Source organism: Delphinus delphis, chromosome X (genome assembly GCF_949987515.2).
Source record: "Delphinus delphis chromosome X, mDelDel1.2, whole genome shotgun sequence".
NCBI lineage: Eukaryota > Metazoa > Chordata > Mammalia > Artiodactyla > Delphinidae > Delphinus > Delphinus delphis.
The window spans coordinates 69,223,422-69,248,726 of NC_082704.1; the positions used below are offsets into that span (position 1 = coordinate 69,223,422).

A 25,305-nucleotide genomic window follows, 5' to 3' on the forward strand; every position below is an offset into this window, starting at 1 on the left:
AAGTCCATTCTCTACATCTGCATCTTTATTCCTGCCCTGCCACTAGGTTTATCAGTACCGTTTTTTTAGATTCCACATATGTGTGTTAGCATATGGTATTTGTTTTTCTCTTTCTGACTTACTTCACTCTGTATGACAGTCTCTAGGTCCATCCAATATTAGTTTTAAGCATTTTTTTCTTTTTCCTTGCTTCAGTATTCTTCTTCAGATAATCTTATTATCCATGTCAGGTCTTCTTTGCTATCTTTCATATTTGTCACTTTTTCTAGAAATCTGTTCATCTTTGTTTCTTTTTGATTTAAAACATTTTCCTTTTTACTTTAGAAAGGCATTTTCTGTTATATTCACTCATTCTTGTTTTCTTCTAGTTTAGCTTTCATTTCTTTTCTTTTATTCAAATTGAAGTCTAATAGATTTACAATATTAGTTTCAGGTGTACAACATGTTGATTTAATATTTTATATATTATATTCCATTTAGAGTTATTAATAATATTGGGAAAATGGTTGAAGAGTTAGAAGTGGAGATCACCTTCCTCCCCACAAATACATCAGAAATACATCTACATGTGGAACAGCTCCTACAGAACACCTACTGAATGCTGGCAGAAGACCTCAGACCTCCCAAAAGGCAAGAAACCCCCCACGTACCTGGGTAGGGCAAAAGAAAAAAGAAAAAGCAGAGACAAAAGAATAGGGACGGGACCTGGACCAGTGGGAGGGAGCTGTGAAGGAGGAAAGGTTTCCACACACTAGGAAGACCCTTCACTGGCGGAGACGGGGGTGGAGTGGGGGGAAGCTTTGGAGCCACGGAGGAGAGCGCAGCAACAGGGGTGCAGAGCGCAAAGCGGAGAGATTCCCGCACAGAGGATCGGTGCCGACCAGCACTCACCAGCCTGAGAGGCTTGTCTGCTCACCCGCCGGGGCGGGTGGGGGCTGGAAGCTGAGGCTCGGGCTTCGGAGGTCAGACCCCAGGGAGAGGACTGGGGTTGGCTGCGTGAACACAGCCTGAAGGGGCTAGTACGCCACAGCTAGCCGGAGGGAGTCCTAGCCGGAGGGAGTCCGGGAAAAAGTCTGGAACTGCCGAAGAGGCGAGAGACTTTTTCTTGCCTCTTTGTTTCGCGGTGTGCGAGGACAGGGGATTAAGAATGCTGCTTAAAGGAGCTCCAGAGATGGGCGCGAGCCTGGGCTATCAGCGCGAACTCCAGAGACTGGCATGAGACGCTAAGGCTCCTGCTGCAGCTACCAAGAAGCCTGTGTGCGAGCACAGGTCACTATCCACACCTCGCCCCCCGGAAGCCTGTGCAGCCCGCCTCTGCCAGGGTCCCCTGATCCAGGGACAACGTCCCCAGGAGAACGCACAGCACGCCTCAGGCTGTTGCAATGTCACACCAGCCTCTGCCAACGCAGGCTCGCCCAGCATCCGTACCCCTCCCTCCCCTGGGCCTGAGTGAGCCACAGCCCCTGAATCAGCTGCTCCTATAACCCTGTCCTGTCTGGGCAGGAACAGATGCCCTCAGGTAACCTACACGCAGAGGCGGGGTCAAATCCAAAGCTGAACCCCAGGAGCTGAGCAAACAAAGAAGAGAAAGGGAAATCTCTCCCAGCAGCCTCAGGAGCAGCGGATTAAATCTCCACAACCAACTTGATGTACGTTGCATCTGTGGAATACCTGAAGAGACAACGAATCATCCCAAAATTGAGGCGGTGGACTTTGGGAGCAATGATATATACATACTTTTCCTTTTTCTCTTTTTGTGAGTGTGTATGTGTATGCTTCCGTGTGTGATTTTTGTCTGTATAGCTTTGCTTTTACCATTTGTCCTAGGGTTCTGTCTGTCTGTTTTTCTGGGGTTTTTTTAGTATAGCTTTTAGTGCTTGTTATCATTGGTGGACTTGTTTTTTGGTTTGGCTGCTCTCTTGCTTCTTTCTTTCCTTTTTTTTTTTTTTACTACTTTTTAAAATTTAAAAATTTTTTAATAATTATTTTTTATTTTAATAACTTTATTTTATTTTTTCTTTCTTCCTTTCTTTCTCCTATTTATTCTAAGCCGTGTGGATGACAGGGTCGTGGTGCTCCATAGGGCATCAGGCCAGTGCCTCTCTGGTGGGAGAGCCGAGTTCAGGACACTGGTCCACCAGAGACCTCCCAGCTCCACATAATATCAAATGGCGAAAATCTCCCAGAGATCTCCATCTCAATGCCAACACCCAGCTCCACTCAACGACCAGCAAGCTACAGTGCTGGACCCCTATGCCAAACAACTAGCAAGACAGGAACACAGCCCCATCCATTAGCAGAGAGGCGGCCTAAAATCATAATAAGGCCACAGGCACCCCAAAACACACCACCGGACATGGTCCTGCCCACCAGAAAGACAAGATCCAGCCTCATGCACCAGAACACAGGCACTAGTCCCCTCCACCAGGAAGCCTACACAACCGACTGAACCAACCTTACCCAGTGGGAGCAAATACCAAAAACAATGGGAACTAAGAACCTGCAGCCTGCGAAAAGGAGACACCAAACACAGTAAGTTAAGCAAAATGAGAAGACAGAGAAACACACAGCAGATGAAGGAACAAGGTAAAAATCCATCAGACCAAACAAATGAAGAGGAAATAGGCAGTCTACCTGAAAAAGAATTCAGAGTAACGAAAGTAAAGATGATCCAAAATCTTGGAAATAGAAGGGAGAAAATACAAGAAACATTTAACAAGGACCTAGAAGAACTAAAGAGCAAAGAAACAATAATGAACAACACAATAAATGAAATTAAAAACTCTCTAGAAGGAATCAATAGCAGAATAACTGAGGCAGAAGAATGGATAAGCGACCTGGAAGATAAAATAGTGGAAATAACTACTGCAGAGCAGAATAAAGAAAAAAGAACGAAAAGAACTGAGGACAGTCTCAGAGACCTCTGGGAAAACATTAAAACGCACCAACATGCGAATTACAGGGGTTCCAGAAGAAGAAGAGAAAAAGAAAGGGACTGAGAAAATATTTGAAGAGATTAAAGTGGAAAACTATCCTAATATGGGAAAGGAAATAGTTAATCAAGTCCAGGAAGCACAGAGAATCCCATACAGGATAAATCCAAGGAGAAACACGCCAAGACACATAGTTATCAAACTATCAAAAATTAAATACAAAGAAAACATATTAAAAGCAGCAAGGGAAAAACAACAAATAACATACAAGGGAATCCCCATAAGGTTACAGGTGATCTTTCAGCAGAAACTCTGCAAGCAAGAAGGGAGTTGCAGGACATATTTAAAGTGCTGAAAGGGAAAAACCTACAACCAATATTACTCTACCCAGCAAGGATCTCATTCAGATTTGACGGAGAAATTAAAATTTTACAGACAAGTAAAAGCTGAGAGAGTTCAGCACCACCAAACCAGCTTTACAACAAATACTAAAGGAACTTCTCTAGGCAGGAAACACACGAGAAAGAAAAGACCTACAATAACAAACCCAAACCAATTAACAAAATGGTAATAGGAACATACATACCAATAATTACCTTAAATGTAAATAGATTAAATGCTCCAACGAAAAGACATAGACTGGCTGAATGGATACAAAACCAAGACCCATATGTATACTGTCTACAAGAGACCCCCTTCAGACCTAGGGACACATACAGACTGAAAGTGAGGGGATGGAAAACGATATTCCACGCAAATGGAAATCAAAAGAAAGCTGGTGTAGCAATTCTCATATCAGACAAAATAGACTTTAAAACAAAGACTATTGTAAGAGACAAAGAAGGACACTACATAATAATCAAGGGATCAATCCAAGAAGAAGATATAACAACTGTAAATATTTATGCACCCAACATAGGAGCACCTTAATATATAAGGCAAACGCTAATAGTCATATAAGGGGAAATAGACAGTAACACAATCATAGTAGGGGACTTTAACACCCCACTTTCACCAATGGACAGATCATCCAAAATGAAAATAAATAAGGAAACACAAGCTTTAAATGATACATTAAACAAGATGGACTAAATTGATATTTATAAGACATTCCTTCCAAAAACAACAGAATACACTTTCTTCTCAAGTGTATTGGAACATTCTCCAGGATAGATCATATCTTGGGTCACAAACCAAACCCTGGTACATTTAAGAAAATGGAAATCGTATCAAGTATGGTTTCCGACCACAACGTTATGAAACGAGATATGAATTACAGGAAAAATATTGTAAAATATACACACATGTGGAGGCTAAAAAATACACTACTTAATAACCAAGAGATCAGGGAAGAAATTAAAGAGGAAATCAAAATATACCTAGAAACAAATGACAATGAAAACACTACGACCCAAAACCTATGGGATGCAGCAAAAGCAGTTCCAAGAGCAAAGTTTATAGCAGTACAGTCCTACCTTAAAAAACAAGAAACATCTCAAATAAACAACCTAAACTTACACCTAAAGCAATTAGACAAAGAAGAACAAAATAACCCCAAAGTTAGAAGAAGGAAAGAAATCATAAAGATCAGATGAGAAATAAATGAAAAAGAAATGAAGGAAAGAATAGGAAAGAGCAATAAAACTAAAAGCTGGTTCTTTGAGAAGACAAACAAAATTGATAAACCATTAGCCAGACTCATCAAGAAAAAAAGGAAGGAGACTCAAATCAATAGAATTAGAAAAGAAAAAGGAGAAAAAACTGACGCTGCAGGAATACAAAGGATCATGAGAAATTACTACAAGCAACTATATGCCAATAAAATGGACAACCTGGAAGAAATGGACAAATTGTTAGAAAAGTACAACCTTCCATGACTGAACCAGGAAGAAACAGAAAATATAAACAGACGGATCACAAGCACTGAAATTGAGACTGTGATTAAAAACCTTCAAACAAACAAAAGCCCAGGACCACATGGCTTCACAGGCGAATTCCATCACACATTTACAGAAGAGCTAACACCTATCCTTCTCAAACTCTTGCAAACTATAGCAGAGAGAGGAACACCCGCAAACTCATTCTACGAGGCCACCATCACACTGATACCAAAACCAGACAAAGATGTCACAAAGAAAGGAAACTACAGGCCAATATCACTGATGAACCTAGATACAAAAATCCTCAACAAAATACTAGCAAACAGAATCCAACAGCACGTTAAAAGGATCATACACCATGATCAAGTTGGGTTTGTCCCAGGAATGCAAGGATTCTTCAATATATGCAAATCAATCAATGTGATACACCATATTAAAAAATTGAAGAATAAAAAACATATGATCATCTCACTAGATGCAGAAAAAGCTTTTGACAAAATTCAACACCCATTTATGATAAAAACCCTGCAGAAAGTAGGCATAGAGAGAACTTACCTCAACATAATAAAGGCCATATATGACAAACCCACAGCCAACATCGTCCTCAATGGTGAAAAACTGAAACCATTTCCACTATGATCAGGAAGAAGACAAGGTTGCCCACTCTCACCACTATTATTCAACATTGTTTTGGAAGTATTAGCCCCAGCAATCAGAGAAGAAAAAGAAATAAAAGGAATCCAAATCAGAAAAGAAGAAGTAAAGCTGTCACTGCAGATGACATGATACTATACCTAGAGAATCCTAAAGATGCTACCAGAAAACTACTAGAGCTAATCAATGAATTTGGTAAAGTTGCAGGATACAAAATTAATGCAGAGAAATCTCTTGCATTCCTATACACTAATGATGAAAAATCTGAAAGTGAAATCAAGAAAACACTCCCATTTACCATGGCAACAAAAAGGATAAAATACCTAGGAATAAACCTACCTAAGGAGACAAAAGACCTGTATGCAGAAAACTATAAGACACTGATGAAAGGAATTAAAGATGATACAAATAGATGGAGAGATATACCATGTTCTTGGATTGGAAGAATCAACATTGTGAAAATGACTCTACTACCCAAAGCAATCTACAGATTCAACGCAATCCCTATCAAACTACCACTGGCATTTTTCACAGAACTAGAACAAAAAAATTCACAATTTGTATGGAAACACAAAAGACCCCGAATAGCCAAAGCAATCTTGAGAAAGAAAAACAGAGCTGGAGGAATCAGGCTCCCTGACTTCAGATTAGACTACAAAGCTACAGTAATCAAGACAGTATGGTACAGGCACAAACACAGAAATACAGATCAATGGAACAGGATAGAAAGCCCAGAGATAAACCCATGCACATAGGTCACCTTATTTTTGATAAAGGAGGCAAGAATATACAATGGAGAAAAGACAGCCTCTTCAACAAGTGGTGCTGGAAAAACTGGACAGCTACATGTAAAAGAATGAAATTCGAACAATCCCTAACACCATACACAAAAATAAACTCAAAATGGATAAAAGACCTAAATGTAAGGCCAAACACTATAAAACTCTTAGAGGAAAACATAGGAAGAACACTGTATGACATACAGCACAACAAGATCCTTTTTAACCCACCTCCTACAGAAATGGAAATAAAAACAAAAATAAAATAAATGGGACCTAATGAAAGTTAAAATCTTTTGCACAGCAAAGGAAACCATAAACAAGATGAAAAGACAACCGTCAGAATGGGAGAAAATATTTGCAAATGAAGCAAATGACAAAGGATTAATCTCCAAAATTTACAAGCAGCTCAATATCAAAAAAACAAACAACCCAGGCTTCCCTGGTGGTTGAGAATGTGCCTGCCAGTGCAGGGGACACGGGTTCGAACCCTGGTCTGGGAAGATCCCACATGCCGCGGAGCAACTAGGCCCATGAGCCACAACTACTGAGCCTGTGCGTCTGGAGCTTGTGCTCCGCAACAAGAGAGGCGGCAACTGTGAGAGGCATGCACACCGCGATGAAGAGTGGCCCCCACTCGCTGCAACTAGAGAAAGCCCTTGCACAGAAACGAAGACCCAACACAGCCATAAATTAATTAATTAAAAAAATTTCTATCACAATTATACATATTAAAAACAAACAAACAAAACAAACAACCCAATCCAAAAATGGGCAGAAGATGTAAATAGACAGTTCTCCAAGGAAGATACACAGTTTGCCAACAAACACATGAAAGAATGCTCAACATTGTTAATCATTAGAGAAATGCAAATCAAAACTACAATGAGATATCACCTCACAGCGGTCAGAATGGCCATCATCAAAAAATCTACAAACAATAAATGCTGGAGAGGGTGTGGAGAAAAGGGAACCCTCTTGCACTGTTGGTGGGAATGTAAATTGATATAGCCACTATGGAGAACAGTATGGAGGTTCCTTAAAAAACTAAAAATAGAACTACCATACAACCCAGCAATCCCACTACTGGGCATATACCCTGAGAAAACCATAATTCAAAGAGTCATGTACCACAATGTTCACTGCAGCTCTATTTACAATAGCCAGGACATGGAAGTAACCTAAGTGTCCATTGACAGATGAATGGATAAAGAAGATGTGGCACATATATACAATGGAATATTACTCAGCCATAAAAAGAAACGAAACTGAGTTATTTGTAGTGAGGTGGATGGACCTAGAGTCTGTCATACAGAGTGAAGTAAGTCAGAAAGAGAAAGAAAAATACCATATGCTAACACATATATATGGAATCTAAAACAAAAAAAGTCATGAAGAACCTAGGGGCAGGATGGGAATAAAGACACAGACCTACTAGAGAATGGACTTGAGGACATGGGGAGGGGGAAGGGTAAGCTGGGACAAAGTGAGAGAGTGGCATGGACATATATACACTACCAAATGTAAAACCGATAGCTAGTGGGAAGCAGCAGCATAGCACAGGGAGATCAGCTCGGTGATTTTTGACCATCTAGAGGGGTGGGAGGGAGGGAGATGCAAGAGGGAAGAGATATGGGGACATATGTATAACTGATTTACTTTGTTATAAAGCAGAAACTAACACACCACTGTAAAGCAATTATACTCCAATAAAGATGTTAAAAAAATGGCTATATTCCCTGTGCTGTACAATGTATCTTTGTAGCTTATTCATTTTATACATAGTAGCTAGTACCTCAATTTCCTATCATCTTGCCCTTCCCTCCCTTTTTTCTCCTCACTGGTATCCACTAGTTTGTCCTCTATATCTGTGAGTCTGGTTCTGTTTTGTTATACTTTTATTAGATTATTTTTTAGATTCCACATATCAATGATATCATACAGTATTTTTCTTTCTCTGACTTATTTCACTAAGCATTAATACCCTCTAGGGGCCATCCATGTTGTTGAAAATGGCAGAGTTTCAGTCTTTTTAGGGCTAATACTCCACTGTATATATATACACCACATCTTCTATATCTTTTCATCTACTGATGGACACCTTTGGTTGCTTCCATATACTGGCTAATGTAAACAATGATTCTATGAACACTGGGGTGCATGTATCTTTTTGAATTAGCGTTTCCATTTTCTGTGGATAAAAACCCAGGGGTAGGGGCTTCCCTGGTGGCACAATGGTTGGGAGCCCACCTGCCGATGCGGCGGACGCGGGTTTGTGCCCCGGTCCGGGAGAATCCCACATGCTGCAGAGCAGCTGGGCCCGTGAGCCATGGCCGCTGGGCCTGCACGTCCAGAGCCTGTGCTTCGCAGTGGGAGGGGCCGCAGCAGTGAGAGGCCCGTGTACCGCAAAAAAACCCCCCAGGGGTAGAATTGCTGGATCATATGATAGTTCTATTTCAATTTTTTGACAAACTGCCACACTGCCTTCCGTAGTAGCTACGCCAATTTATATTCCCACCAACAGTGTACTAGGGTTCCCATTTCTATACATCCTCGCCAACATTTGTTATTTGTAGACTTCTTGATGATAGCCATTCTGAGAGGTGTGAGGTGTTATCTCATTATGGTTTTGATTTGCATTTCTCTGATGATTAGCAATGTTGAGCCTCTTTTCATGTTCCTGTTGGCCATCTGTATATCTTCTTTGGAAAGACGTCTACTCAGGTTGTCTGCCCATTTTTAAGTTTTCTTTATTTGAGTTATATGAGCTATCTATATATTTTGGATATTAACCCCTTATTGGGCATATCATTTGCAAAATATTTTCTCCCATTCTGTAGGTTGCCTTTTCATTTTGCTGTTGGTTTCCTTTGCTGTGCAAAAGTTTTTAAGTTTAATTAGGTCCCATTTGTTTACTTTTGCTTTTGTTTCCTTTGTCTGAGACAGATCCATAAAAATATTGCTATGATTTATGTCAAAGAGCATTCTGCCTTAGCCTTCATCTCTATTTTTTTTATTTTTATTTTTTGACCACACCACATGGCATGTGGGATCTTAATTCCCCAACCAGGGATCGAACCTGCGCTTGCTGCAGTGGAAGCATGGAGTCTTAACCACTGGACCGCCAGGGAAGTCCCAGCCTTGATTTCTTTTTTAATTTACTTGGCTTCATTGGATCTTAGTTGTGGCACGCAGGCTCTTTGTTGCGGCACGTGGGCTGTCTAGTTGTGGCTCATGGGCTCTAGAGTGCATGGGCTTAGTTGCCCCACGGCATGTGGGATCTTAGTCCCCCGACCAGAGATCGAACTCGCATCCCCTGCACTGGAAGGCGGATTCTTAACCACTGACCACCAGGGAAGTCCCTCAGCCTTCATTTCTAAAGTGATTCTTTCTTCTTACTTCCCCCAAGCTGTCACTACATTTCTGAGTTTTTCTAATCCTGCTTTGTATTGTTCTTCCATGTCTTATTTAATTTTCTTAATGTCTTCCAACTCACTTTTAAACAGTATATTTTAAATTTGTTGTTTTTTGAGTGTGTCTTTCTGGAATGTTTTTCTCCCCCCTTTTTCTCTCTTTTTTGTTAATTGAAGTATAGTTGGTTTACAATACTGTGTTAGTTTCAGGTGTACAGCAAAGTGATTCAGTTATATACATATATTTTTTCAGTTTATATCCTTTATATCACTTACATGTGGAGTCTAAAAAATAATACAAATGAATCTATATACAAAACAGAAACTGACTCACAGACATAAAAAACAAATTTATGGTTACCAAAGCAGAGAGGGAGGGAGGGAGGGAGGGAGGGAGGGACAAATTAGGAGTATGGGATTAACGGATACAAACTACTATACATAAAATAGATAAGGAACATGGAATGCTTTTGATTCTCTCCTTTTTCTCCTTATAATAATTTTGTGTGGGATCTGACCTTGATTAATTTTCCATTCATTTTTCTCACAGCTTTATTGAGATATTTTTCACATACCATAAAATTTACCCATTTAAAATGTACAATTCAGTGGTTTTTAGTATATTCAGAACTGTGCAACCATCATCACAATCTGTTGCTCATTCTTATGTGTACTAAGCTTTCCTGAACTTTTAGAAAGAAGTATGGTTCAGGGTGGCTTTTCTAACTTCACAGAGGCTCCCTTTCTGCTGTTTTTATGTATGTTAAAGGAATAAGATGACTTGCTTGATGAGAGTTCTTGGTTCTGGTCCTCTATCCCATTCTTATCTAGACCTTTTCTTTCCTTATTCTTTATTGTCCCTGTTCTGCTCAATTTGAATTCTGTTCTCAGCAATTTCTCCTCAGTGTGGGACCGTGTATGAGTAGGGAGATCTGGTGGCTCATTTTCAGGAGTTCATTAAGGGTTAGCCTGCTCCATCCCTTTCAGACCTTCTGACCACAGGTTCCTTGTATTCAGTTTTTATTGGAGGGAAAAACCCCTCCCCATTTCAACTAATGTTCTTAAACTGAACTGCCACACTTTTATTTTTTTCACTAAAAATGTTTAATTGAAGTATAGTTGACTTACAATATATTTGTTTCAGATGTACAACATAGTGATTCTATATTTGTATCAATTATGTGCCATACAAAGTTATTATAATATTATTGACTATATTCCCTGTGCTGTGCATTACATCCCTGTGACCCATTTATTTTATAACTGGTAATTTGTATCTCTTAATCTCCTTCACCTATTTCACCCATCCTCCCATTCTCTCAACCACTAGTTTGTTCTCTGTATCTATGAGTCTGTTTCTGGGTTGTTTAGGACTCATTTATTTTGTTTGTTTGTTTGTTTGCTTGTATTTTGCAGTACACGGGCCTCTCACTGTTGTGGCCTCTCCCGTTGAGGAGCACAGGCTCCGGATGCGCAGGCTCAGCGGCCATGGCTCACGGGCCCAGCCGCTCCGCGGCATGTGGGATCTTCCCGGACTGGGGCACGAACCCGTGTCCCCTGCATCGGCAGGCGGACTCTCAACCACTGCGCCACCAGGGAAGCCTAGGACTCATTTGTTTTATCTTTCTCTGTCTGACTTATTCACTTAGCATAATACCCTCCAGGTCCATCCATGTTGTCACAGATTGCAAGATTTCATTCTTTTTTGTGGGTTAGTGTTGTTGGGAAAACTGGATAGCTACAAGTAAAAGAATGAAACTAGGCCATTTTCTCACATCATTTACAAAAATAAACTCAAAACGAATTGAAGACTTAAATGTAAGACCTGAAACCATAAAACACCTAGAAGAAAACACAGGCAGTATGCTCTTTGAAACTGGTCTTAGCAATATTTTTTTGATCTGTCTCCTCAGGCAACGGCAACAAAACCAAAAATAAACAAACAGAACCATATGAAGCTAAAACACTTGCACAGCAAAGGGAACCACCAGCAAAACAAAAAGGCAACTTAACTGAATAGGAGAAGATATTTGCAAACAATATGTCTGTTAAGGGGTTAATATCCAAAATATATAAAGAACTCATACAACTCAGTACAAACAATCTGAATAAGAAATGGGCAGAAGACCTGAATAGACATTTTTCCAAAGAAGACATAGAGATGGCCAACAGGTACATGAAAAGGTACTCAACATCACTAATCATAAGGGAAATGTAAATCAAAACCACCTCAAATGCAATGAGATACCACCTCACACTTGTCAGAATGCCACGCTTTTTAGTGAATACCTGTTTGCTGTTTTGGAATTCTCCTGTTTGTCAGGTCTTTCACATGGTCTGTCAACTCCTTCTGCTTTCTCCTACACAGATGTCCATTCCTTGTTGATCTTGTGGCTATGAATGATTTGCCCTTAACTGTTTTTATTTTGAGTTTCATGGGGATACACTGTCACTTAGTTTTGCTGTAAATATTACCCATGAATTTTTTCTTTTGTCTTTTTACTGAAATGTAACATACATGCAGAAAAATACACAGACACAGTATAGCTCAGTCAATTTTCACATCTGAACACATCCATGTAATCGGTACCCAGATTAAGATACAAAACATTACTAACTCTTCAGAAGTTCCCCTCAGGTCCAGTTCCATTCATGATCTCCCACTAAGGGTGAGCACCATACTGGCTTTTAACCAGCATATACAAGTTTCAGCCATGTCTGAACTTTATTCTCTTTTGTGTCTGACTTTTTTTACTCAAATGATGTTTGTAAAACTTAGCTATATTTGTTACTTATGAGTAAAGAACTATAGTCTGTTTAACCTTATCGCTAAATAGTATTTCACTGTGTGAATATGCCAAAATGTATTTATCCATTCTACTATGTATGGGCATTTAAGTAGTGCTCAGTTTGGGGTATTACAAATAATGCTGCTATGAGCATTCTTGTACAAGCCTTTTGAGGAAATATGGTCTCATTCCCCTTAGGTATATACGTGGGAGTGAAACTGCCAGGTCATGAGGGTATACATATGTTTGACTTTTGTGCAACATTACGACCACCAACCCCCCCGAGGTTCTCCATCTTTGTTTCCTTTCTTCCATATACTTTAAGCTTATTTTGTTCTTGTTTTCTCCAACTTCTTAAGTTAGTACCTTAGTAACTGATTTTACCTTTCTTTTTTCTAATATAACTACTGAAAGTTATACCTTTCTCTCTCAGCACTGCTTTAGTTGTATCCCACAAGTTTTAATGTATTTCGTTATCATTCAGTTAAAAATACTTCTTAATTTTCTTTGTGATTTCTTCTTTGACTGATGGGTTATTTATAAGTATGTTGTTTAATTTGAAAATATTTAGGGACTTCCTATGTCATTGATTGCTAACTGAATTAGGTTGTGGTCAGAGAACACAGGGCAATTTCAATCTTTGAAAGTTTATGGAGGGACTTCCCTGGTGGTCCAGTGGTTAAGAATCTGTCTTCCAATGCAGGTGACAGGAGTTCAATCCCTGGTTGGGGAAATAAGAACCCTCCTGCCACGGGGCAACTAAGCCTGTGCGCCAGAACTGAGCCCACGTGCTCTAGAGCCCATGCGCCACGACTAGAGAGAAGCCCAAGCGCTGCAATGAAGAGCCCACACGCCGCAACGAAAGATCTCGCGTGCCGCGACGAAGATCCCACGTGCCACAACTAAGACCCAATGCAGCCAAATTAATTAACTAATTAATTTTAAAAATAAATTAATTAGGGCTTCCCTGGTGGCACAGTGGTTGAGAGTCTGCCTGCCGATGCAGGGGACACGGGTTTGTGCCCCGGTCCGGGAAGATCCCACATGCCGCGGATCGGCTGGGCCTGTGAGCCATGGCCCCTGAGCCTGCGCTCCGCAACGGGAGAGGCCACAACAGTGAGAGGCCCGCATACCAGAAAAAAAATTAAAAAAAAAATAAAATTAATTAATTAATTAAAAAAAGAAAGTTTATGGACACTTATTTGGTGGCCCAGAATATGGTCTAAGTTAGTGAACGTACCATGTGCATTTGAAAAAAGGTGTATTTTGCAGCTATTGGATATATTTTTCTATAAATGTCAAACAGGTTAAGGTGGCTGCGAGTTTTCTCCAGATCTTTTATGTCCTTACTGATTTTCTGTCCAGAAATTCTTTCAGTTATTGAAAGAGAAGTATGAAAATCTCTAACTATGGCTAAAGATTTCTCTATTTCTCCATTTAATTGTCAATTTTTTCTTCATGTAATTTGAAGGTTGTTATTAGTCACAAACATGTTTATGATTGCTATGTCCTCCAGATAAACTGCCCCTTTTATCAGCACTAAATGTCCTTTTGAAAGTCCAGTAACACCTTTTGTCTTGAAGTCTACTTTATCTGACATTATATAGCTACTGCAGCTTTCTTATGTTTACTGTTAGCATGGTATATTTAAAAAATCTTTTTACATTCCACCAATCTGTACCTTTATATTTAAATGCATCTCTTGATAGGAGATCAAGAGGGTGGTGTAAGAAGATGTGGAGTTCACCTCTCCCCATGAACACATCAAAAATATATCAACGTGTGGAACAATTCTCACCAAAAACTAACTGGAAATTGGCAGAAAGACTCCTGTACAACCAAGGTTGTAAGAAAGATACACAGAAGTCCACAGAGAAGTCTGGGCTCCACTCATGAGTACTGTGTGGGTAGACTGCCCCCAGGTAGGGTAGAGAAACCAGTAGCCTGCTGTCCTAGGCTACTGGTTTCATGCAACAGCCATGCTGCGCTCTCAAGCCAGAGCTGAAAGAATGTTCTAGCCCTGCTCACTTCATGCCACAAGCATGACACTGGATCTAAGGTGGCCAGGACCTGGGAAGAGACTTGACCTTGAGATGGAGAGGTGACCCAGCTCTGGGGTGGAGCCCAGGTGGGGCAGCAGTGGTGACCATTGCTGGAATTTACTCAAGAGGTGCCCCAGAAGCAGCCCAGACTTCTGATGGCAGCAGAGCTGCTGGGTTTCCCACAGCCGCTTTGCTGCGTGTGTACCCTAGCCCAAGCTGAATGTTCTGGCCCTGCTCACTCCATGCCACAGTGTGGCACTACAAAAAAAGGAAATTACAGGCCAGTATATTTGATGAATATAAATGCAAAAATCCTCAACAAAATATTAGCAAACCAAATCTAAAAATATATAAAAAGGATCATATACCACGATCAAGCTGAATTTATTCTAGGGTCACAAGGGTAATTCAATATATGCAAATTAATTAGTGTGATACACCACATTATCAAAAGGAAGGATAATAATCACATGATCGTCTCAATAGATGCAGAAAGACCAATGTGACAAAATTCAACATCCATTAATAATAAAAACTCTGAAAGTGGGTATCGAGGGAACATATCTCAACATAACAAAGGCCATTTAGGACAAACCCACAACCAATGTCATACTTAATGGTGAAAAGCTGAAAGCCTTCCTGCTAAATTCTGGAACAAGACAAGGATGCCCATTCTCGCTACTTCTATTCAACACAGTATTAGAAGTCCTAGTCACAGCAATCACACAAGAAAGAAATAAAAGGCATCCAAATCGGAAGGGAAGAGGTAAAACTGTCATTATTTGCAGATGACGTGGTACTATATCTAGAAAACCCTAAAGTCTCCACCCAAAAACTATTAGAACTAATAAATGAATTCAGCAAGGTTGTAGGATACAAGATCAATATACAGAAATTTGTTGCATTTCTATACACTAACAATAAAATGCCAGAAAGTAAAAAAAAAAATCCTGCTTAAAATTGCATCAAAAAGAATAAAATACCTAGGAATAAACTTAACTAAGAAGGTGAAAGACCTATACTCTGAAAACTATAAAACATTTATGAAGGAAACTAAAGATGATACAAAGAAATGGAAAGATATCCTGTGCTCTTGGATTAGAAGAATTAATGTTATTAAAATGGCCATGCTGTCCAAAGCAATCTACAGATTTAATGCAATCCCTATCAAAATATACATGATATTTTTCACAGGACTAGAGCAAATAACCCTAAAATTCATATGGAACCACAAAAGATCCTGAATTGCCAAAGCAATCTTGAGGAAAAAGAACAAAGCCAGAGGTATAGTGCCCCCAGACTTCAGACTATACTAAAAAGCTACAGTAATCAAAACAGCATGGTACTGGCACGAAAACAGACATACAGATTAATGGAACAGAATAGAGAGCCTAGAAATAGGCTATGGTCAATTAACCTATGACAAAAGAGGCAAGAATATACAATGAAGCAAAAACAGTCTCTTCAACAAGTGGTTCTGGGAAAATTGGACAGCTACATGTAAAACAATGAGATTAGAACATTCCCTCACACCATATACAAAAATGAACTCAAAATGGATTAGGAGACCTAAATATAAGACCTGAAACCATAAAACTCCTAGAAGAGAATATAGGCAGAACACTCTGACTTAATTGTAGCAATATTTTTTTTGGCTCTGTCTCCTAAGGCAAAAGAAGTAAAAGCAAAACTAAACACATGGGACATAATTAAACTTAAAAGCTTTTACACAGCAAGGGAAAATACTGACAAAATGAAAAGACAACCTAGATGGTGGGAGCAAATATTTACAACTGCTGTGACCCATAAGGGATTACTATCCAAAATATTATGAACAGCTCATACAAGTCATCATCAAAAAAAACAAAGAACCCAATAAATGGGCAGAAGACCTGAAGAGACAGTTTTCCAAAGACATACAGATGGCTAACAGGCACATGAAAAGATGCTCAACATCACTAATTATTAGAAAAATGCAAATCAAAACCAAAATTAGGTATTACCTCACACCTGTCAGAATGGCTATCATCACAAAGTCTACAAATAACAAATGTTGGAGAGGATGTGAAGAAAAGGGAACCGTCTTACACTGTTGGTAAGAATGTAAATTGGTGCAGCCACTATGGAAAACAGTACGGAGGTTCCTCAAAAAACTAAAAATAGAACTACCATATGATCCAGCAATTCCACTCCTAGGTATATATCTAGAAAAAATGAAAACACTGATTCGAAAAGATACATGCACCCCAATGTTTATAGCAGCACTATTTACAACAGCCAAGAGATGGAAGCAACCCAAGTGTCCATCAACAGATGAATGGATAAAGACGATGTGGTATATATATATGTATATATGTATACATACATACACACAGAGAATGAACTACTACTCAGCCATAAAAAAGAATGAAATTCTGAAATTTGCAGCAACATGGATGGACCTAGAGGGTATTATGCTCAGTGAAATAAGTCAGACAGAGAAAGACAAACACTGTATGATATCCCTTATATGTGGAATCTAAAAAGTAATACAAATGAACGGATATGAAAAACAGAAACACGCTCACAGATACAGAAAACAAACTTGTGGCTACCAAAGGGGGCAGAGGAAAGTGGGGAGGGACAAATTAGGGGTATGGGATTAACAGATACAAACTACTATGTATAATATAGATAATCAACAAGGATATATTGTATAGCACAGGGAATGATACTCATTATCTTGTAATAACTTATAATGGAGCATAATTTACAAAAATACTAAATCATTTTGCTGTACACCTGAAACTAATATTGTAAATCAACTATACTTCAATTAAAAAACAAATAGAGGGGCTTCCCTGGTGGCGCAGTGGTTGAGAGTCCGCCTGCCGATGCAGGGGACACGGGTTCGTGCCCCGGTCCGGGAGGATCCCACATGCCGCGGAGAGGCTGGGCCCGTGAGCCATGGCCACTGAGCCTGCGCGTCCGGAGCCTGTGCTCCGCAACGGGAGAGGACACAGCAGTGAGAGGCCCGCGCACCGCAAAAAAAAAAAAAACCCAAAAAGAACCAAATAGAATGCACCTCTTGTAGACAGCATGCAGTTGAGTCTGGTAATCAATCTCTGATTTCTAATTTGAAGGTTTACTCCATTTATATTTAACATAATTACTGACATGGCTGGATTGGGATTTACCATTCTGCTATTGGTTTCCTGTTCATCTCATCTGTTTTTTGTTTCTCCATTCTTTCTTGCCTTCCTCCCTTTTAATTTCTCCATTGACTTTATAGCTTTCTCTCTTTGCATTATTTTTAAAAAATAGACCTTAGTTTTAGAGCAGTTTTAGGTATACAGTAAAACTGAATTAAAAGAACACAGCGTTCCTATATACCCCCTGCCCCACACAGACACAGCCTCCCCCCTACTATCAACATCGAGCCACAGTGGTACATTTGTTATAATCAATGAACCTACACTGATGCATCATTATCATGCAAAGTCCACAGTTTACATTAGGGTTCACTCTTGGTGTTGTACATTCTATGGATTTGGGCAAATGTATAATGACATATATTCACCATTACAGCATCATACTGAATAGTCTACTGGCCCCCAAAATCCTGTGTTTTGCCTATTCATCCCTCCTTTTCCTCTAATCCCTGGCAACCAATGACCCTTTTACTCTCTCCATAGTTTTGCATTTTCCAGAATGTCATGTAGCTGGAATCCTATAGTATGTAGCCTTTTCAGATTAGCTTCTTTCACTTAGTAATACGCATTTAAGGTTCCTCCATGTCTTTTTATGTCTTGATAGCTCATTTGTTTTTAGCAATGAATATTATTCCATTGTCTGTATGTACCACAGTTTATCCATTTGCCTACTGAGGGCATCTTGGTTGCTTCCAAATGTTGGCAATTATGAATAAAGCTGCTATAAACATTTGTGTGCAATTTTTGTGTGAACCTAACTTCAACTCATTTGGGTAAATACCAAGGAGCATGACTGCTTGATAGTATGGTAAGAGAATGTTTAGTTCTGACAAACTGTCTTCCAAAGTGTCTGTACCATTTTACATTCCCACCAACAATGAATGACAGTTCCTGTTGCTCCATTATCCATGCCAGCATTTGGTGTTGTCAGTATTTTGGATTTTGGCCATTCTTATAGGGGTGTAGTGGGATCACTGTTGTTTTAATGTGCAATTCCCTAATGACATATGATGTTGGGCATCTTTTCATATGCTTATTTCCCCTCTTTATAATCTTATTTGGTGAGGTGTCTAAGGTCTTTTACTCATTTTTAAATTGGGGTGTTTAGGGACTTCCCTGGTGGCGCAGTAGTTAAGAATCTGCCTGCCAACGCAGGGGACACGGGTTCGAGCCCTGGTCTGGGAAGATCTAACGTGCCGCAGAGCAACTAAGCCCCTGTGCCACAACTACGGAGCCCGCGTGCCACAACTACTGAAGCCCAAGTGCCTAGAGCCTGTGCTCCGCAACAAGAGAAGCCACCGCAATGAGAAGCCCACGCACCACAACAAAGAGCAGCCCTCACTCGACGCAACTAGAGAAAGCCCGTGCACAGCAACGAAGACCCAACACAATGAAAAATAAATAAATAAATAAATAAAATTGGGGTGTTTAATTGAGGCATTACTTCACTATCTCTGGGACCCACTTTCAAATGCGAAGGTGACAACAATTCATATCACTGTTCTTCTGTGTGTAATATGTACTTTATCTCTGGCTGCTTTTAAGATTCTCTTTTTCTTTTGTTTTCGGCAGTTTGACTATGATGTCTCTATGCTTGGTTTTCACTGTATTTAAAACCTGCTTAGTTAGGGCTTACTGCTATTTCTAAATTTCTAAATTTGTGTTTCACAGATTTGGGGAACATTTCAGCCATTATTTCTTCAATTTTTTTTAATGGCCCCTTCTCTCTCTTTATTCTCTCCTACTGGTATTCCAATTGTACATAAGGTAGACCTTTTTACATTGTTCCACAGGTCATTGAGGCTCTTCATTTTTAACCAATCTTTTTTTTTTCTTCAGATTGGCTTATTTCAAGTTAACCAACCCTTTCTCCTGTCATTGCCAATCTGCTATTAATCTCATCCAATTTAAAAAAATTGAAATATAGTTGATGTACAATATTATGTTAGTTTCAGGTGTATTACAGTGGTTTGACATTTGCATACATTATGAAATGATCACCATCATAAATCTGGTAACCATCTGTGCCTACACAAAGTTATCACAATATTATTGACCACGTTTCTTATGCTGTATATTACACCCCCGTGGCTTTATTTATTTTATAACTAGAGGTTTATAGCTCTTAATCCCCTTCACCTATTTCCCCTCTCCAACCTCCCTCTCCTGTGGCAACCACCCGTTTTTTTGTCTGTATCTATGAGGCTGGTTTGATTTTTAAACTTCAGATATTGTATTTTTCAGTTCCAGAATTTTTTGTGCATAGTTTCTACTTCTCTGAGATTTCTTACTTTTTCATTCATTACAAGTATATTTTCCCCTATGCCCTTGAGCATAGAAATAAGCTGCTTTAAAGTCCTTATCTGCTAATTTCAACATCTGAGTCATCTTCGGGTTGGTCTTCATTGATTGCTTTTCCTCTTGAGTATAAGTCACGTTTTCTTTCTTTTTTTTTCCCATACGTATAGTAGTTGAGGACTGAATCCCAGACTTTTTGAATGGTTATGTTGTAGAGATTATGAATTCCGTTTTGTTCCTCTAAAACATACTGATTTTTCATTTTAGTTAGTTTTCATTTGTCTAGAACGAAAATTCAAAATTCTGTTTCCTCTGCATTGGGCAGTAGCTGGATTATCCATTCAGTTATTTTAGCTCTATCTAGGGTGCTTGGAGTCGATCCTGTATAGCTTAGTAGTCTGCCAGAGATTTGGGCAGGCTTTATACAATTAGGGCTCCTCCTCTGTGATTCTCTCCTGGGATATCTTCTCAGGTTTCAGTTGCTACAGTCACCCTGAACTCAGTTCTCTCCTTCCTCATCCGATAAGACTGGTTTCTATCCAAGTTTTACCCACCTCCATATTACAGCAAGTGCAGCCTGCCCATGGGTGAAAAGCTATAAAAAAAACCAGGAAACCTTTTCAAATGACCACTATTCTCTTTGCTACAGTGGAAACAGCATTGGAAGTGGGAATTTTAGGGCCTGTATTAACATCCTAGCCTGGCCACTTTCTAGCTATGTTTACTTTGGGTTAGTCCTCAGACACCATTTCCTCATTCTAAAATGGGAATAAGAATGTTTGCTTCATGGGGTTGTTAAAGAGTATCAAGTGAGATCATACATGAGATAAGGAAAATAGGCTCAGAGGGGCTAGATGATGTCCTATCTAAGTGGTAGGAGTAACTGGTTACTCCAGATCTGTCCATGCTTTTTCTGCTATGCCATATTGCTTCCATCTTTCTAATGACTACCAGCTCCACCTTTCCCTCCCAAAGACACCTCCAAGTACCTACCATGATCTAATTACCAAACTGAGCACCAAGAACACAGTAAGCCAAAGTCCTTGCCCTCAGGAAGTTCCAAGTACCGTTCCCTTCTTATATAAGTGTTGACTGCCCTACAGTCTATGTCTGATTTTGGTCACTCTCAGGGCCTTCAGATAGCTGTTTTGATATATTCTGTCCAGTCTGTAATTGTTATCTATAGGAGGGGTTGGTCTGATACAACCTACTCTGCTGTTACCAGAAGCAGAACTGCTATTTATGGATGTTTGGCTTTGCTGTCTAGCTGCTCAGTCTGTTTTTATGCCATGATATTTGGAGAAACTAAAAAACTATGCTGTCCCACTGCCCCCATCCTCCCAAAATCATGTGCTATTTAATAATAAATGAAACAAAATACTGACTAGAATCTTTCTATTACTCAGAATCTTTGTCCAGATTTCTTTTGCATCTAAAGGGCAACAATACTTGGTCTGAATTTAATTGCTCGAGAGTTAGGGACCGGTAGTGTAGTAGTATAACGACTCTCCTCCCACCCCTCCATACCTGATGTTTTCTTGGCTATACCCTGATCAGGTAATGCTCCAAATTTCCGATGCTGTTCATACCAGTCATTCACTGTCATAGATGCCAGACTTGGATAACCAGCTCCAAATACTCTGCAAGAATCACACTGCATTTAGAAAAGTAAACATAAAGAGCTCTATTAAAAAGTCTTTTCTCTTTAGTGATAAAGCCTGTGTCTGTTTCATCCTTGCTCCCCTACCCAGCTATCTTCTGAGGATTTGTGAAAACTCCTGTTACGATATGTAAAATGAGGCATCCAGGAAGGAGAATTAAAGGCAAGAGCTTTCATGAGAAGATAAATAGCCCAGAATCATCTCCCAGTAAGCAATCCTGGAGGCTAATGCCCCACAGAGGAGTGATGATACGATGGAAGGAGTATTTATACTTGGAGGGTATAAAAGATACACAGAGGAAGAAGACTCTTCTGCCACCCTACGGAAAAGCATCCCAAAACTCAGAATTAAAACCTAGATAGGCAAACATGTCCTTTTGAGAACTGCAGCTGAAGGAAACAGTGGGAAACAATTTTAAGGTCTACAATTCTCCCTTAGATTCTTTTCTTCTTTCTGTTTTTAATTAGTTAATTAATTAATTTTTGTTGGTTTCCTTTCTAGCCTATTTTTAAGCTCAAGTTTGTGAGGGAAATGTCTGATGAAGACAGACAGAGAAAGTATCAGAGGAGATACCTCTGATGCAAGAACAGCCTCCCCAGGTGAAGCCATTACCTTCTGTTACTCATGCACTGTAAATGAACCATAAAAGCAGGGGGCTTGCAAAGGCAACCCACTTTTTAATACTACCTACTTGGCTTGGGCCATGTTCCGAGTGAGAACAAACGGTTTCATTGGAGGCCTGTCCTGACGAGATGAGTGAGAAGTTGATGCCTAAAAAGGAAATTAATTATCAGAAGTGTACTTGTCATTCTGCCCATCCCACTATGCAGGCTCTTATGTCTTTAGGTGCTTGAAAAGCCCTATTTATCAGTCTCTAAGATATATTTGCAGAATACTAATGGTGGAGGTTGGTTAGCTCTCCTGAGGTGGCCCAAGTATCTTGCTGGAAAGGGAGCAAGAGAAAGCTCTCCCAGGAATCATTTCACCACAAGTGAAAAATTACCTGACTTTAAAATACTCCCCTCCAAAGAGGAAGATTCCAAAGCCTTCTTCCATGTTCCATCTAAAACCCTTGAGCTCAATTTGAAGCCCCTTTCCTTAGCCTGGCCTTCAGTGCTAAAGTTGAATTATGAAGACCCTTCTGCTAAAACCCTGTCCAATGTAATTTTGCTATTAATTGTCATGAGCTCCCTAGGGTGTTTTAGAAGTGGATGTTCCTAAATGCAAGGGGGGAAGAATGGGTTAGTATCTTTCATATATAGGTGCACAGAAATGTTTCAAGGAAACTTGGCTGTCCGGGGGCACACCAAAACAAACTATGGTCAAGAAAAATGTTCACTTGGTTCTAAACTCCATCACTTCCAGAGCCAATCCCAATACCAAATGAGAGAGCATAAAAACAAAAAACTAAGGAGATGGGAGGATCCAGAGGAGTCCAGCCTCATGATGCTTGAAAACCACTCATCTAGATATGCCCAAGGGGCCTTAAGGCTTTAGAATACTAATTGTTCATTCTTTGATCCCTTCACACAGAGAAACTAGGTTGATGTTACCCTGAGGCAAAAGCTCCTGGGCTAATTAGTGCAAATCGAATTAGCAAGAGGTTTCTCTGAGGACTTAAATGCCTGTGACTAACTGATAAATTCAACTCAATTCATGTTATATTCTGAACCAAAAAATAAGTGGCAGCAGAGCCTAATATTTTGAAGTAGCAGCTCCAAAACACAGTTATGACCTTCAGAGACAGCCAAAGTGGGGTTACACCAAGTTTTCTTTACCAATATGCCCGACATTTTGTGCAGAGATGTCCTTGCTGTGTTTCATACTTGGGTGACCTAAGGTGTGAGGGTGTATCATTGTGTAATGTTAAATCCTGGTTTCTCCCCCAACCTAAACACATTCCATGTTTTTTGCTTTATCTTTTTACTCTTTTCTCTCTCTTCTCCAGTTACACTCTTCTTCTTCATTCCCATCCTATCCCTCTTCCTGTTTATTACAGTCAAGCACAGGTTTTCAAGGCCCACCTCCCTATGCCTTCTTTCAGGAGTCATGAGTGCTCACAGCCCAAACCAATTTTCACTTCAGAGAAGCCTCCTTCCCTCCTGGCATGTCACAAAATTACAAAAGACTGGAAGTGTGTTACAGGTTAGAAAGCACTGGGGAACAATACTATAAACTAGAAAGAAAGCTATCCTAGTGAACCTTCAGCCTTCCTCCACTAATCTTAATAAGAACAATGATTTTATGGAGACTTAAAAGGATTTTAATTCGATTACTCTCTTGTAGAACATCCAAATCTCTGACAGTAGCTTTTTTAGGGATATAGGCAGTGACCAGGCTTACCTCTTTTGAAGAGTCTTTTCCTCTCAAGATCTTTATCTCCTGGTCAATGCTCTCAATCTCTTCTAAGCTGATACCAATCCACCTTCGAAGGTGAAGGAGGTAATATTCACGAACACACTCATCATCTGCTTGACCACTTTCCACAGCAGATTTCAGTGCAGACAACCTATGCTCCACCTCCTTCTTCTGCTTGTATCTGTTCCACAGAAACGCATTAGCCATGAACTTAAAAATAAAGAGGTGTTCCTTCAAAAGAAGGACACAATACAATTTTACCTTTACAAATGACCAGGTACACCGATTTCCATTTAGGCAAAAATACAGATTCTATACCTCAGAATTTGCCACCAAGTCAGTTCTCTCAAGACTACAAGGCAAGGAAGGGATCAGCAGAAGCTGAGAAATACATCCTGAAACCAGAAAAAAATCGAAATAACCTGATATGAGCAACTCTTCCCATCGTATTTTGAGATGGGAGTGCCTTAGTAATTCTATGACATCAACCTTTACTAGGTTGGGTGCTTAGTATATACAATGTCCACTTGGGAATTACAGCTTCAAATAGTCATAGGATCTTAGGGGTCATTTACCTGCCATTGATGCAGGAATTCCTTGTGAAATAGCCTAAAAAATGGTCATCTCTTCTTTTCTTCTGGGCAAAACATTTCCAGCTCCTCTAACTCATCCTAGTATAATTTGAAGACTCATATCTACCCTGCCTGCCCTTTTCAAGATGCATTCTAGTATGTCATCTATCACTCATTGGACAACTATTTACCGAGTACCTATTGTGTGACAGGTACTGTTCTCAGTGCTTGAGACACAACAGTGCATACAAGAAAGTCCTTGCTCTCCTGAAGCTTTCATTCTAGTGTGAGAAGACAGACAAAAAGAAATAGATGAGTCAGGTGGTGGTGAAGTGCTCTGAAGAAGCAAAAAAAGCAAGGTAAAGTGGATAGAGTGATGGTGTGAAAGTACGGGTGATCAGGAGAGACTTCTTTGAAGAGATGACATTTGAGCACAGACTTCAAGGAAATAAGGATGGAAGCCATGCCGGTATCTGAAACAGTGTTCTAAGGGGGAAAAGCAAATATGAAGGTCCTGGGGTGGAAGAGTGCTGGCCTGACATGTTTGAGAAATAGCAAGGAGGTCAGTGTGGCTGGCATGGCGTGAAGAATAATAGGAAGTGAGGTCAGAGAGATAGCCAGGGCCATAATTTGTAGAATCCTGTAGGCCAAGAATACACGAAATATCAAATGTCATGATATTTTGAGAAGAGAAAGCCACTGGAAGCTTTAAAATAGAATACATGAAATGAACTT

At 39.8% G+C, this 25,305-nt stretch overlaps 1 protein-coding gene across 1 annotated transcript in view; it reads right to left on the reverse strand.

The window, feature by feature from the left end:
• Positions 1–25,305, reverse strand: part of IGBP1 (immunoglobulin binding protein 1) — a 38,120-nt gene that overhangs the window by 4,681 nt on the left and 8,134 nt on the right. Inside the window, exons 3-5 of the mRNA XM_060002617.1 lie at positions 23,984–24,179; positions 22,332–22,411; positions 21,507–21,619 (exon numbers count right to left, since the gene is read on the reverse strand). Of these exons, the coding sequence (XP_059858600.1) occupies positions 21,507–21,619; positions 22,332–22,411; positions 23,984–24,179 (389 nt within the window). The remainder of the gene's footprint in view (positions 1–21,506; positions 21,620–22,331; positions 22,412–23,983; positions 24,180–25,305) is intronic.